The sequence below is a fragment of the Cygnus atratus genome, chromosome 1, assembly GCF_013377495.2.
Source record: "Cygnus atratus isolate AKBS03 ecotype Queensland, Australia chromosome 1, CAtr_DNAZoo_HiC_assembly, whole genome shotgun sequence".
In the NCBI taxonomy this organism is placed as follows: domain Eukaryota; kingdom Metazoa; phylum Chordata; class Aves; order Anseriformes; family Anatidae; genus Cygnus; species Cygnus atratus.
In genome coordinates, this window is record NC_066362.1 from 110,846,691 (window position 1) to 110,862,836 (window position 16,146).

At 43.6% G+C, this 16,146-nt stretch overlaps 1 protein-coding gene across 4 annotated transcripts in view; it reads left to right on the top strand.

The window, feature by feature from the left end:
* The window catches only part of EVA1C (eva-1 homolog C), a 38,336-nt gene that overhangs the window by 16,973 nt on the left and 5,217 nt on the right, over positions 1-16,146 (top strand). For 3 of the 4 annotated variants that reach the window (XM_035545799.2, XM_035545798.2, XM_035545800.2), the window contains 3 exons: positions 1,957-2,080; positions 4,734-4,886; positions 14,970-15,113. In XM_035545799.2, the coding sequence (XP_035401692.1) occupies positions 1,957-2,080; positions 4,734-4,886; positions 14,970-15,113 (421 nt within the window). The remainder of the gene's footprint in view (positions 1-1,956; positions 2,081-4,733; positions 4,887-14,969; positions 15,114-16,146) is intronic. The other variant, XM_050715990.1, reaches the window with a different exon arrangement.

Genomic DNA, 16,146 nt, shown 5'->3' on the forward strand with positions numbered 1-16,146 from the left:
GTTACAAGTATCATTGTTTGCTTTCATGGTTGTGTGTTTTTGCACAGCAACGTGATAGAAAATATGACTGCTCTTTGCATTAAGAGAAAACACAAACAGATGCACAGGAGATGATTCAGCTCAGGTGCAAACAGAAGGTGACTCAGTAGGGGACATCCATCTCCACTTACTGGAGTTGTAACTCTATTTCATGGGCCTGTTCTAGAGCATTCCCAATTAAGGATGAGTTATTTGCATGACTTGCAACTTTTTAAAAGAAGAATTGAGTAATAAAATTGTCCACTGTGCTTTTCCTTTCCTTTTAAACTTTTTAGTGTGCACTTAATGCTCAAAAAGTGTTGGATGAAAGTCTTCTTCTTCTACCCAGGGGAACAAAAAGACAAGAGTGTTATGGGATCACTGCGATGTGCTGCCAATGTGTATCATTTCTGCTTGGGAAGGATGGCTTCCAGGGATGACAGGAGAGATTCAGCCACTGCCAACTATCTGAGCCTGGAAACAAGAGTGCAGCTTGTGCTAATCGCAGTGGTAAATTTGTGATTAGGCCTCTTGATATGACTCAGACCCCTTCCAATGAGAAACAAGACAAAAAATTCCATAGATTTTATGGAAGTACCTAAAACTATCAGAGAATAATATATTGCAGTTAACACCTGCTAAGAGCTGTGTGACCTAGAGATGATGCCCTCCTTATTGCAATCCGCTGGGATTTTAAACATCAAGAATCATGGGTACAACAACCCAGGCTGTACAAAAACAGTATATAGACAGCCTGCTCTGAACGAGGCTCTGAAGGTGGATAAGAATTTCTTAAATACACTGATGAATTTAAAGTGTTTTTCTCGATGCTTTGCTGTGTGACTGGGTTAAAGCTGGACATAGGGTCATTTGGGGCAATGTCTTCATATTTTCTAACTATCACAATCGTTGCTACAGCTCCAAAAGCACTGGTGAAGTGGGAACATTAATGCAAGCATTAGGAGTACTCTGTATTTTAGCTGGACTTGGAGAAGGTCCACGTGACCCTGTGTGTGTAATGCTGGTGACCTTCCTATTGTCCTTCGGCTGCTACTCCCAGTAAAGCAGAACAGTAAGAACCATGGTATATTTCTGGGAAAAAAATAAATAAATGTGGTGTAGGTATGGCCTTAAAACAGCATTAAAAAAACAAACAAACAAAAAAACACCACACACAGAAAACACACACACATACAAAAAAACCCCACCAACTAACAGGTTTAGGATAGACAGGTGTATCTGTCCTATTCTTCCAAATCAATTCTGAAATTGAATCAAGAGGCAAGTCACGTAAATAGGCAATCGTGTGTGTAACTGAAAGCAAGAGAAATCCTCTGGTAGGTGCCCCTTAAGCAGGAGGTCCTACATATGGCTTAAAGCTAGGGGCATGCCTGAGTATCACTAAGCCACTCGTTTGACCTCTTTCAAATAAAGGTACTGCAGAGCATGCTCAGGTAAACTTAAGGAGATTGAGATGAAATGGTTAAAAAGGCATCTTTTTGAGTTACTGTGCTTTGGTTGGACATCACATTCCCATAAATGCTATCGGGAAGATGTGTCGAAATGCTGGAGGCTGAGCACATGCTCAGGCCTCTGTGCGGGGTCCCAGGCATTGCTGAGGCCATGGTGGCATGCAGCAAGGTCTGGCTGACTGGCAGGGGGCAGAGGAAAAAGTAACAAGTGACAGTGAATCGGTAACATCCTAAATAGCCACAGACATCGCTGCTATGAGTGTGTTACCAAAAACTTGGCCGTGGCTCAAAGGCCAGCAGAGAGGCGGCCTAAATCCAGTGATCCAGATGTTTTATGTGTTTATGGCCAGAAAGTTGTGAAGGGATGGTTTGTCTCCTGTATAGAACAAAGTACAGCTAAGTGTTGTCGTTGCTTTGTAGCTTCATATCTTGTTTTCAAGACTATCCTTTTTGCCCGTTGTTCTAGAAAGTACTGGATGAATGCCAAAACCTGAGATCCTGCCAACTCCTTGTCAATAGTCGGGTTTTCGGACCTGATCTATGTCCAGGGACCACTAAATTCCTCCTTGTCTCCTTTAAATGCAAACCTAGTAAGTAATCCACACCAGGAAAACATGTTTTTGTGTGTTTCATTGTTTGTTTTGCTTAGAATGCCACTGCACAAGGCTTTGCATAAATCCATGTTAAGTTTTAAGTCTCTTAGATTAATAACAAGTTGTTTTTTCTACTTTACTTTAGCCTTCCATTGTGCTTACAACTTCACTGTGCTTTCTGCCAATGTAATGACCAGTATAATTTGTCAGAATCAGATGTCACACACCAGGCTCAAAAGGAAAAATGTCTTGGAAATTATTTTTAAAGCCATGTCTTATTAGAAATACAGAGCTGAAAAGCAATAACAGATGTTTGGGTTAAGGATCCAAATGATGAAGAAGATATCATAACAAGTAGTATTAAAAATGCTTCAGAAGTAGGACCAAGGCTTTCAAAGATCCTTGGTTTACTACCTACCATTTATAAACTAATGACTGGAGGATACACTTGCATGGTTAATTTTATAGCAGAATTACCTGTGTCCTAAACAGGTAATTGACATTTGTATGGAAAAGAGACAAATCCTGCCTCAAAGAGAATGACCTTTGCAAACATGATATCAGAAAAATTAAGACAGTCACAATGAGGTTTCATTTATTTTATTCTTTTTTCAATTGTTTTTCTTGTTGCTATTATGTATGAGAAAAAGCCCCAGCTGCCCAGGGGCTCAGCTTTTGCTGGCAGTTCATCTCCAGTCTGGCTGAAATGGGTCCCAAAGAAAATACTTGAAAGAATCTTAGTGTTTACATTTTTAGTATATTACAATACTGCATTATTCACAGTAGATAGATTTGAATATTGTAGCTGTACCTGTTCTCATTAGAAACTTCCTTTTACTAATTGAAAATGGACTGGGTTCCTCTTTGCTACTTTTAAAATATTTTTTCCACTGGAAGTGAGGTAAAATGAATGCATAATATTCTCTGTGACCCAAATATTACAAAAGCTAGTCAAAAGTGTATTTAACAGTGAGTGCTGCCTTCAGAATTGAGGAAGAGTCCAGGTCCAGTGTAAATTGCATGATTTATTTGACAGAAAATTTATCTTTGTAGGTAAGATACCAATATTGTTACACTTGGCTATGGGAAGCATCCTCACTCAGGAAATCACTTGAGTATAATTTTAAGCTTATGATACAATCTGCTTGCCTTCAGGTGTGCACCTAAGTAATTGCCCAAATCCCTCAGTTTTTCATCTATTGAAAAATGTTGCATTTCCCTCTGTTGCTGAGGTCTCTGTTGTGTTCCTGCCCTTGCTGTGTCCTGTGCCACTCGCAGGTTTGTTCTGTAGCCTCCCCAGCAAGCCCGAAGCACAGCTGAACAGAGGCAGAGCCCAGCTTTAGGCTGTCAGCCCTTGGGTCAGAGCTCTTGTATTCTTGGCCTGATCCCCATGGGTGTACACTATGGCAGGTGTTTCTGCAGAAGTAACAACCTGCAGCAGGTTTAGTATTCTTAAAAAATACTCTTTTTTGACTTAAATTTGTGAGTGATTAAGAGTTCAAATGGAATAAACTGGATTATTACCAAGAAAATTAACCCTTTTTCAAAAATCTGTTCTGTTCTAAACAAAACAATGTTTCCTTTGTTGAATAGATAGGAGTTTTTCCCTGCCTGGTTCCCCTAGCACTGACACTCACACTCTGCTCCAGCAACACCTCTCAGTAACAATAAGATTTCCCTTTGCTCCTGCTTAGCTCAGGAACCTCCTTTCCTGTTTTCACATTTCTGAAAGACAACAAAATGGAGCAGAACCAACCCTTCTCCCCGGCCTCATCAGCACGAAAAGATGGTTGGCCATGACCGTACCCAGGCCAGGGAGACCTGAGTGGTGAAATGCCACAAGCAGAGTGGCTGCTCGGGCCAGCAGGGGACCTCTTGGGCCAGATGGCAGACTCCAACCAGATCCCAAGGTGGGATCAGCTGCGCTGCCCAAAAGGCCATCTCACTGGCTTCCTTACTGCAGGAACATGTGGGGAGCGCCACCAGCCTGCCTGTGCCCCCTGAGAAAGGGAGGGGGTTGTTTTTTTCAGGCTCCTGGTCCATGCTGCTTTGTCAGCCAGGCTTTCAAAGCAGCCCTTGCCAGGTCGGGGAAACCCACCAACTATGGTGGAGCGATGAAAATGCAGCCGAGGCCTGGCTTGGCACACACAGGCCGTGCCCCATTCTTCAGTGCTCGCCCAGGGGCTGTGCTGTGGCACCAGGTGATGCCAGCCATCCCCATGACTGGTGAGTAGCCTGAGGCCCTCAGCACTCCAGCAGGCATTGGGGTAGGCACAGAAAGTGACATTGTCCTTCAGGGGCATGAAAGGAAGGGATGAGGTTTCTCCTACTGAACAGTAGTGGAAAGCAGGCCAGGAAATCAGGCAGGAATGGGGGTGGCTGTTCCACTGGGAGAGGAGGTTGGCAAAAGTTAATATTTTCATTCATTTTTAAAAGGAGCTGGAGGCTTTAGATACTCATAAGGGAACAATTTAGTTGGAGGAAACACTCTGCTTTGCTATTGGCTTTGCCTCTGGTTGTAATCGTGCCACATATCACTGAGAGCACAACTTGCAGAAAAGCTGTTTTCTGTCATGCTGCTATTTGCTGCAAACAGTCTGGCTGAGAAAGTTGCCTCACGCTACCATATTGTTATTTGCTTCTATTTTAGCTGAATACAAAACCAAATCAGCCTGTGAAAACCAGGAACTGAAGCTCCACTGTCAGGAGTCCAAGTTCCTCATGATCTACTCTGCCACCTACGGCAGGCGGGCACACGAAGAGAGCATCTGCTCGACCGAGGCGGAGCGCGTCCCCCCGTTCGGTATGTTATTATGCTCTTAACAGACCCTCCAAGAGGCTGCACAGGGAAGTGGGGGCACGGGTGGGGAGAAAACTGCAGGCACAAGAGCATTGGCATCTTGGAAGTGCCTGTGACTGAAACATGAGAGATTATTTCTGGAACTCAAACAAATTGCCTAGCACAAGGGAGAAATGAGTAAGAAATGTAAGCAAAGTAATAACCCTTGATGTAGTTAATCAGTTCTTAATATGATTAACATCAAAAATTATTTCTGTTGGCTCTCTTGAACTTAAGTGACTGTATTAAATACCAGCTGCTGGCCTCTCATCTTCCTCCAACTTCTGATAATGATCAGGCAACCCGAGTGGCCCAACACCTTATCTCACAGCTACCTTCCACTTTGGTCTCTGCTTCCACTGTCTTTACTTTCCCTTAAATGCAGCCGGTCAGGAGGAGGTCCATAGATCAGGGACCATTGCTTTAGATGCTGTTGTTTGACCAGACTCCAGGACTGTAGTAGCGTGCTAATAAATCAGATGTGCCTGGGACTTCTCTCTGGCACCAAGTCCAGCAGGCAGGAAATGTCCTGTGTATGTAGCACTGAGCTCTTATCCCCCCAAGCAGGACGAATGCATGCAGGCTGCCTCCTGGGGCTGCTCTCTGCCCAGAATTGTGATGTGGAGCTGGTGAAAGGATGCTGTTGAACAGGCCATAAAAGTGCAGGTCTCATACATACCACCGCAGAGCGCTGCATTACAGTGTCAGAAATGTTCCCTGCCACTGCTGATTTGCTAGTACAGGTGCATCCCAAAGAAGAGAATATTAATGTTGCTCTATTAATAATTAATGTATAGCCAATATAGTAATGTTGATATAATTTTAATATCACTTTGGTCATGGTCTATGAACACTGTCAGACTCACACCGTTCCCTTTCAAAAATGTAAAAGAACCCAAAACATCACAAGTAGTTTATGGTCATCATCAGTAACCAGTCATCGACTTCAATGTGTAGTCTCAACTGGTGTATGACTAAAGACTCAATTTTTATCATTAAGTATCTAAATTTATAGTAACACATGGTTGTGAGGGTGCTTAAATAATGAATATATGAATAATGCATTCAGTGGTTGACACCGAAAGCGTGAAGGTAAATTTGCACTCTGTGGAGAAGGCCAGCACAAGATTTGTGTGTTGTTCACATCCCTTCATACCACACAAGGAAGGGCTTACATGACTGACACCAGCCCTGTCTGTGCAAAACCTGAACTTTACTTACTTCTGAGAACATGCTACAAGTGAAATCTATAAGAAGCATTTCTGAACATCAAGAAGAGATCAATAATTAGTCTTAAAAGCCATTTGTCTGCAAGCCAATGTTTCAATTTAGTTTTATAGGTATTAAAAATGTATTGGCTGAAAATTGTATTCTGTTCTTTTACAAGAATTTACTTAAAATTGCCAAATCTGTTTCACACTGGCTACCCTGTCTGATCCTTCACTGGGGCCTTAGCTCTGGATATCTGTTCTACAAAGGAAATATTTTAGCAGGCTTCTGAAAGACCCATACATCCTCCATGATGATGGCCTTAGTGTATGACTCAAAGCAGAGAAGAGAGAGCTCAGTGGATTGAGAAAGGCTGCTACCATACTTATTTCTTGCACTTCATTCACCTCTGGGAATTGTTCCCTTGTGTATAGTGTCAGTCCTTACAGTTCACAGATCATAATACTACAAATCCTTTCTATATAAAGTTTCCCCATGTAAGTAGATCAAGAATTTGCAACAATGACAAATTCTGTGCTGTGGCTGCCTGCATATAAGCAACTCCTGTTGCTGTTCTTGTGCTACGCAAAGAAACCTATAACTGTGATAACAGGAAAGAGCATAAAAGCTGAGACAAACACAGGGTAGATCTGTAGAAGGTAGATCCTTATGTGGGTTTCCCATTACTTAATGAAAGTAGCTGGCCTCTTTCTCTATGCTGCCAGTAACCCCTTGCAGTGAGCATAATTTTCAAAAGCACTTATGTGGCTTGGGGAGATACATTCAGTTATCACAAGGGACTGAGCAATTAGGAGCCAAATCCAATTGACTCCAGTTCTCTCCATCTGGAGCTTAAATCTTATTTATGTGGTATTTGAAGCACGATACAGATGTCAGTGGGTGCATAATAAGACTTTTTAAGTGCCTGGATACCCTTCTCTCAGAGAAAGCAATAATAATATGAGTGTCAGCATGATTTTAATGATTTGAGACAATTTAGAAAACTTAGTTCTATTGCTCTTCATTCCAGAGTCAGTGCCCATGTACGTGTATATGTTTGCACCAAACACCAAATCTGCTCCATCTCACATCCATGTTGTTTCTACCCATGTTTGTTCGTCTTGGCCTAAAGACTGTGCTCAATCCTTTCCATTTCTTCTGTTGCATCACAGGGAAGCTGTGAGGCTCTTTTTTTTTTTTTAATACTGTCCAGAATAGAAGTTGTTTGTAGGTTCTAATGACATGTATAGGAAGTCTCTACTGAGTTCAGTTTTGCATCTACACGTACTGGATGTGGTCCTGCTAGGAGGACTGGATATCAAATTAATTAGATACTCACATGCAATATAGCTGATAAACAATTACTGACAAGCAGCAGCTTTGAACTGAGACAGATGTATTTTGAATTATCACTTTTCTTTGAACAATATATCAAACCAGCTGACAGATCTCCAGAGCTATGCTTCAAAGGCAACACAGGAAGATGTAAAATGTCTTTAGCATAAAGGCATTTCTCCATGTAGTAAATAGAGTATATAAATCCGTCACTGTTATTGATGACATCTGTGTAGCCTCAGAGCAGTTGTGGGACTGTGAGCCTCAGCTCAGCATTCAGCATGACTGCCTCCCCCTGGGACACGTTTTCTGAGCTAGTTCAATAATCTAACTTAGGTGCCAGTGTTGGTACAGAGGAGGAAGACAAGCAATGGGGACACAGTGCCTCCCCTGCTAGGTAAAGCCCTGGCAGTAGAGTTTTCCTCTGGTCAGTTTGGGTTTTGCTTACCCTAGACAGTGCAACAGCTTTAGCATGAGACTATGCCAACAGAAAAACCTACACAGGATGGGATGTGGGAGACAGACACAAGTCCCTGTTCTCATTCAGACAAAGAGAGCACTTGAAATACTGAGTACAAGAAACTCTCTAACGTGCACTGCAGCCAATACAACAGCACCACTTCAGTCCCAGGACTGATACCTAATTACATGTGTAACTTCCACCTTTTGTTTCCAAATGTCTTTTACTTTTGTTAAAAATGTCCAGAAACAAAAAGCTTCACTTAGAATGACTCATCTTGCTCCATGCAGGTTTGTGGAGGGGGAGATTTGTCAAAAAACGTGGTATTTCCATGTAGGATCAGTAAAAAACGTTTTTCCTGTTTTATCTTCTTCACCATCAAACTGGAGGAGGACTTTTTTACATATTTTACATGTTCTCCAACTTGTCATCAGGACCATTCATTCCTATGAGTGGACACAGTTGCCCCCTTCAAAGGACAGCACATAAAGTCTGGTCTCCAAGCACTGTAGTTTTTTTTGCCTTCAGGAAAAGTTTCTTCTGCAAAGTAAGCTCTTGCCAAAAGTGGGAGATTTCATTGAAGCACGGGCGTTTATTTCCATTATAAGCTCTCTGGATCTTTGCAGGAAAATCAAGAACTTCAAGCAGTGTTCTGCTTCTGCAGCTGTTCAGTGACTGGCACTGTTAGGACTCCACAGGATTTAGAGAAAGTAACTTCCGCGTTATGCTAAGATTATCAAAAAGCTCACAAGAAAACTAAGATTTGTTTTGGTTACAGTTCTGCTTAGCAGGATCTATTGTGCTCAGCAGGTCTCCAGCAAAGTAGGAGCCTGTAGCAGTTGGTTCCTCTTCTGATATTCTCTCTTTTACATTTGTGCTAACATGTGTATGAGGAAAGAGAAAATTTATTGGCCAAATGAAGCTAAAGAGTTGTGCCAAAACAGGTTGCCATAGAGAATATGAAGAAGGTTCAGGCCAACAAACAATTCCCAAATCATAAATTACTCTTGTTAATACACGAAAGTACTTGAAAGGAGGCTTGGTAGTAGGTAACCTCCAGCTGCAACTTGCAAGCTAGAACACCAAAACGTAATTCCCAGAAATTTTACCTGGATCTGCATTGGCTGGTCAGATATGTGCTTCCACAAGTGGTAATGACCAGCAGAGCCCAAGACTGCCCCTCTGCATTGCTGGAAGGTAGGGTCCTTTCCAGCACAACCCTCTCTTTAGCCCGTTTCCATTCTAGGGAGATTGAAGAGGTGCGTGTGACTGCGTGTGTGTGTGTGTGTGTGAAGAATTCAGGCACTCCCATCACAGCTGTCACCATGGCACGACTTACCCTGGGGCTGGATTTTGTCTAATCCTCTCTTCCCGCTGAAATGATATTCAGGTAATAAGAAAGAGAGACTTCCAAATTCCTGTAGATGCCTTCCAGCCCAGCATGGTATCACAAATTCATTATATAACAATGTTTTGTGATATTGTGATTCCTTTTTTTATTTTTATTTTATTTTTTGTATCAATGTTTTAGACAATTCAGTGGGACTGCATCTGTTATTCACCAACAGTGATTGAAAAGCTTTTGGCTCCATCTCATACCAGGAGATGTATATTCCTCCCAGTGTGAGCCAGTCCCTCGTGTAAGTCTCTTGAGAGCAGCTGTAAGTGAAGTAAGGGTACAGACAACTGTAGTCAGATCTGGAAGCACTTATGCACTGATGGTGTGGGTGGGGTAGATGCAGAGGCATGATTCTGTAGCAATGCCAGGGCTCAGGGACATGGAGAAGGTTTACATCTTCCCTTGCAGCTTCTGCCACTGCTGCCTCGTCACTTTGGGTGTGGGAGACAACAGCCGGCTGAACCTTATGGGTGCAAAAGTGGGGACAAAATTGCTCGATTTTGCTTCCACCACAAAATGCCTTCTGTCTGTGTGCAGACATCAGATATGAGAAGATCCTTGTTGTCCTGGTTTCAGGTAGGACAGAGTTAATCTTCCTCCTAGTAGCTGGTAGGGTGCTATGTTTTGGATTAGGATGAGAAGAGCGCTGATAACATGCTGATGTTTTAATTGTTGTAGAGCAATGCTTACACCAAGCCAAGGACTTTTCAGCTTCTCGCTCTGTCCTGCCAGCGGGCAGGCTGGGGGTGCAGCAGGAGCTGGGAGGGGACAGACCCAGGACAGCTGACCCAAACTGGCCAAAGGGGTATTCCATACCATCTGACGTCATGCTGAACAATATATAGGGGTGGCTAGCCGGGGTGGAGGGGGGGCCGGCTGCTCGGGGATAGGCTGGGCATCGGTCAACGGGTGGTGAGCAATTGCATTGTGCATCACTTTGTACACATTATTACTATTATTATTATTATTATTATTATTGTTATTATTTTCCCTGTCTTAATAAACTGTCCTTATCTCAACTCACAGGCTTCACTTTCCCGTTTCTCTCCCCCATCCCGGAGAGGGAGGGGGGAGGGTGAGCGAACGGCTGTGTGGTGTTTGGCTGCCAGCCGGGCTAAACCACAACACTTGTCCTTGTCAACCTTAGTAAACTGGGCAACTTAGTAAACTGTCAACCTTAAACTGATCAACCTTAGTAAACTGGGCAACTGGGCAGTGTTTTGGCCCCCAGAGGAGCCATTCCTCCCCTTGACCCCAAAAATCTCGTCAAGACAAAGCTCCCTTAGAAAGAAACCCTGTTCAAAGCAGAGGCAGGAGAAGAAACAATAGTTGGAGTGAAGAAAAAAAAGCAGTCACCATTTTTAGACTCCAGGTAACTTTCTGCTGAGGTGAATGGGGAAGGTCACATTTTGCTGAGCAGCTGTTTGGAGGCGTTTAAAGCATGCTCAGACACACATCACTTCATCCATTAATGTTTTCCTTACTAGCAGTTGAGGGGTTTTCTTGCGTATAGGTTTTTCTAGCTTAGATTTTTGAGCTGTTGGGAAAAGTATACTTGGCATTCAAGTTCAGAATAAGATAAGGAGGTGAATTGCACATAACCAGACCTATGAGCTTTTGAGCAGTAGGAGTTTGGTTCCTGCTGCCACCCAAGGAGTGTGGAGCTCCACTTGTGCCTTCTCCTCAGTATTTGTGCTGGCAGATAGATCCCTCGCTCCGAGCCTACGCGTGTGTGATGAGGAGAGGACGACTGTGGGGTTTTTGCACCAAATGCTCACAGACTGAATTCCAAACTCCAAGCCACTCATAAGGAAATGCAGGAGCATCACAGAAGGCACAGGAGCTGGTGCTGTGAAGTACAGGAGAGAGAGGGTACAGCTGTGCAGAAAGCCCTGGAGTGGTACTCACTGGTAAGGAATGGCCTGTTCTGACAATAAGTGGTATTTTTAGCATATCGTACCGCCTTGGTTACTGGCAGGACTTGGACCTGGAATATAAAGGTATCAGCAACACTTTTCATAAGTGTTTTTGCTAGAATCGGCAGTGCAAATGGCCCTTTTCTGATGCACAGGCAGGACCCTGTACGCCATGCTCTTGCATAAATTACCATGTTATTATGGTAACTTTCTTTAGGAGTTTGCAGCCATAGCTTGCTCCGGAACTCCATAGTTTCCCCTTGTCAGTTCTTATCCCCGGAGCTGATATTTGGGCTCCACAAAGCACAAGCCATGCTGATGTAGTAGTGTGAAATCTTTGCTTTCAATTGATTTTAAAAGCAAGCTCCTTATTCTTTTGCGGGTAGGCGTAGCCCAGAAAACATAAAGCCCTGTAGGCCAGCAGTTTGGGATGAAAGCAACAAGCAGCTGCGCTCTAGTATCGAAGTGAAAAACTGTGTTGGGGCTCCTCTTTTGGGTTCCCCAGCCCTTCAGCAGCACATTACTTTGTATGTAATGTGGATCTACGTTTGAGACACATCCCTCACCCACAGGGTCTTGTGCTCTGGGAATGGTGATGTGGGAGAAGACGGCCGTCAGTAGTGTTTGGAGCGGGTGTGCCAGGATGTCGCTGCCAGCGCTTGGCACAAAACGCTCGGGCCAGCCCTGGCTATTCCATCACCTGCAGCTCTTGTGTGGCAGGATGCAAAGAAAGGGAGGGAAAGCTCTTACGGTCTGAATTGAGAGAAGCTTTAAGGAACCAGAAGACAAATTGCTACTCATTAAAGCCTGCGTGATTTATGGCATGTCATTTGCATGCCAAAACTTTCCTAAACAAAGCTAATTAGGGAGCTGAAAGAGCCTTTCCTCTGGAAACAAGGCTTTCTGCTCCAACTGTTAAATAGCTGCAGTCAGATTTGATAGTGTACTACTGTGTAAAGACCCTCTTCTTGATGCCCGCATCTCCATGCCATCCATATAAGCATGCATTTCAAAGGATCCACCAACAGTGGTGGTATGTAACGGGCAGCTCCAGCGGCAAGGCATGAAGAATTGAGTGTTTTCCCAGCCATCCATTGCTGCTTTTTCTGTCACTGCTGGTGGATGTCACCAGCCTTCTAGCATGCTGGGAAAGTGCTTTTCAAGAGTCAGTTTATTTTAAACATATGGTACCAATTTAGCAAGGCCCATAAATGTAAGCTTAGTTCAAACATTTCTTAGATGTTCAGGAAGAAGACAGAAGACATGTTTATGTTCATCTCCTGATTTGTGATTTCTTCAGGACTGCTCAGTAGGGCTGCTCACTCATGTACTCAAAATTAAGCATGGAGTGAATCTCCTCCTCTCTCAGACACTGCAGTAAGGTGTTTGACCAGAAGGAGGGTAAGTTATCCCCAGCATGAGCTCCGTGTTTCTGCAGCTGCATTGTTACTAGACTAGCAGGGAGGTAGCAAGGGCACACACAAATCAGACAGAAAGAAACTGAACAATTTTTGACCGCATCACTAAAGGCCCAAATCTTCCTGGACCACAGATAGCTGTTAAATAATGTTACAATTTTAAATTGTTGTTGTTGTTATGGTTCTTTCCAGTTAATATTTGTGCTGTTCTATAGAAGCAAGCCAGCCTCGGTCTCCATTCACACACCTGTGACTCCAGCCAAGCCTTGGAAAGTTCTCCAAAACCTGGCCTGCCAGGGGCCTGTAGGCACATGACGGCTGGCTCCTCAGGTGGAGGAGCCAAATCCAACATGAATATAGGTGATAAGGAGCTATTAACTCCCAGAGCAACAAGAGCAAACATCTACCAAAGGCAAAATGAAACATGTACTCACTGTATCACTGAATTTGTAGAAAACCATCAGCATAACAGCTGGCTGTGAGTAGCTCGAAGGGCAGCGAAGTTTGTAGAAAACATAATTCAGCTTGCCAGACTGCTGTTGTGCTTCCAATCCGTTCAACAGTTGGACTTGGTGATCCTGAGGCTCTTTTCTAACCTGGATGACTCTATGATTTATGAATCATCTGATAGTTCCTCCTGATATTCTTTGGTTGTTTTTGTACTTGCCAAAATACGCTACTTAGCTGTCTAAAATGTCCACCTGAATATATCCTTAGTTAGCTGAGATCTCCAGAGAGACTAAAACAGCAGTTATTTAAGCAGAGATATCCAGTGTTTTAAATCAGACTTCCCCACCTGCCCAGCAGCCTCCCAGGACACACAGGCCTTAGGTTTTTAGGTCTCTGGAAAGAGAAAGCTGCTCTCCCCAAAATCTGTCTTGAAAGGTAACCCCTGGGCCCTTCACCAAACATACAAATCAGTCCAGCATATCCCAGAGGCTCCACTCAAGGACGTGCCACTCAGTGCTGTTGTCAGGGGATTAACTCTAAAAATCACAAATTTACCCTATTTTCACCTGTTGGAGGTGAATCTTCTTTGCCAAGAACTCCAGTCTCAGATCTCTTCTTTCTTTTCAAACAAGAGTGATTTGGGAAAGCTCTGTGAACACCGTTTTCTTCTTCCTCTGCAGAGGCACATATGAGATTAAGCTGTTGGAAGGAGAAGGTGCCATCCTTGTCTGAGGTTTATTATAGGAAAGACAGCTTTAATGAGCAGAGAAAGAGATGTTTTCACACCTCTAGAATGTCCCTGCCTAGGAAGACTTAGAAGGAGAAATACCTACCATCCATAGAGGTTGACCAGATGGGTGAGGTAACGCTGACTGGAAGCGGACAGCTTCAGAAAATTATTACTTACCCCAGGCCTGTGATTTCTGCACACTTTCTGTTTTGAAACTGAAACTAACAGGTATTTTTGCTTGGTGTATTGGGGTCTAACACATGTGGATACTGAGAATTCAGTCGCATTTATAGACATTCTTTTTCTTTAAAGCAAATTTTTAAAACTTTGCCCCGTCCACGGCTCTCCATCCGCAGGGAGAAGTGGGGCAGCCGGGGCCCTCTGCGCGCACACAACGTGTCATTAGGCACGAGTACCGTGCGGCGGAGGTGCCTTTGAAGTTGATTTAGGCATGCAGACTTGGCTTGTGGTAGCAGCCTGACTGGAACAGCGTGGCGTTTGGTATGGCAGGAAGAAGTCAGGTGTCTGCCCAGTTAAACGTTGAGCCTAGCCTGACCTCTTGGCCGTGGCGGAATGGCTCCCAGCAGCACCAGGCTGAGCAGACCGTAAGCTACCTTTAATACACTGAACTTCGCTGTAGCCCTAGCTGTTGTGGTGCACAAAAATTGATCTCACTTAGCTTGAATTGAAACTGGGCATCTGGTCAAACCATCGTGATAACCCAGGGAGACGGAGAGAGAGACCTGCAAACAGTATTGCATCTGCCTTTATTTCCAAGCTCTTCTTAAGATGAACAAGGTGGAGGTGCTTGGTTCTTCCAGGCCATCATGAAGGGAACACAGATGACGTCCAACGCAGCATCTCATTTGTCGGTTGACATGGATCTTACTGCAACCTTAGCATGCACCTGGAAGTCAGCATGAGGGAGTTAGCTTGCTGCAAGTTCACATTTTCTTTGCGTGCTGAATTCATTGCATTCACAAATCCTGATACCTAATTCTGAAATCCTGTTTAGGCAAACATAGCTTTCTGAAACTGAGAGCAGATTTGTGTGTCTTGTTGTGCACGTAGCAGCTATTATTTCTGATAACACTGCTGTTGTGTATTTATTCCATGTATTTTTCTTTCAGACTGTTTGTCTTACACAGCGTTAGAAGTTTTATCGAAAAGGTGTTACGGGAAACAGAGATGCAAAATTATTGTCACTAGCCAGGATTTTGGAAGTCCGTGCCTACCTGGAGTGACAAAATACCTTAACGTCAGCTATGCATGTGGTAAGAGCACAATCATTTTAAAGCCCTTATTCTGCTTGCAAAGCAAAACAATGCCAAACAATGCGCACATATGGAGACACACACACACAGAGAGGTTTCCGAAATCTACCCCTCCTTAACATGGGAATTTTGTGACATGGCTATACCCAAAATATGTGAACAATCCCATGGGTAGAGCTGCACCCAATGTATACCTTGACATTAAGTTGTTTGTTGTTTTTTTTTTCCCCTGTAAAAATGCATTTTATAATAAAATATTAAGTATGTATTATTCTATCTCAAGAAATACTATCAAAATAAGATTCTGTTCTGCAGAATTCACCTGCAACAGAGCTAGGAAAAATAATCTGCTCTTGCCTGCCATGGGTCCAGGTACAGCAGTGCTGCATAATTGTGGCACTGTGTACAGAGCCTCGTCCTGAAACCAGAGTCACACGAGCACACCTACAGACTCCAGCCTTGCAGAGGGATTTCCTTTCTCATGGGCAAGGTCTCACTAAAATAAAGGTTTGAGGTTATAGATCCCTTGCAGGACTGAAGCCTACTTCAGCTCAGACAAGAAGGAAGAGTTTTTCATTTTCTTTATTGTAGGCTGATATATTTACATCACGTAGAAGCAGAGTTCCCTATAGTTCTTTTGCTTAAAACCAAAGGCCATGGGACAGCGAAGTGTAATACGAATGAAAGTGAGAAAAAAAGACTGCAGGACTTCAGTGCAGTGCCTTATGTAGGTGTTGCATACTTTTAGGAATGTCTTTCTTTAACTGAGGACTTGAACAGATTTCCTCAGACTCTGCCTTCTGCTGCCAGCTAGTCGTGAGTCGAATTGTGACCCTCAGTGGTGGCTGTCTCTCACATGCCCCTGCACTAACTGAGGGAAGTGCAAAATCTTTTTCACTGAGTTATTGCTCTGCTTCTGGGACGTGCTTTTTGGAACAGCAGCACAGGACTGATTGCCAGATCGCTGTGTACCTGAGGATCAGAGGAAAGGGAGCCCCAGCCATTTCCTTGCTGGCATGAGAGAACTTCTTTT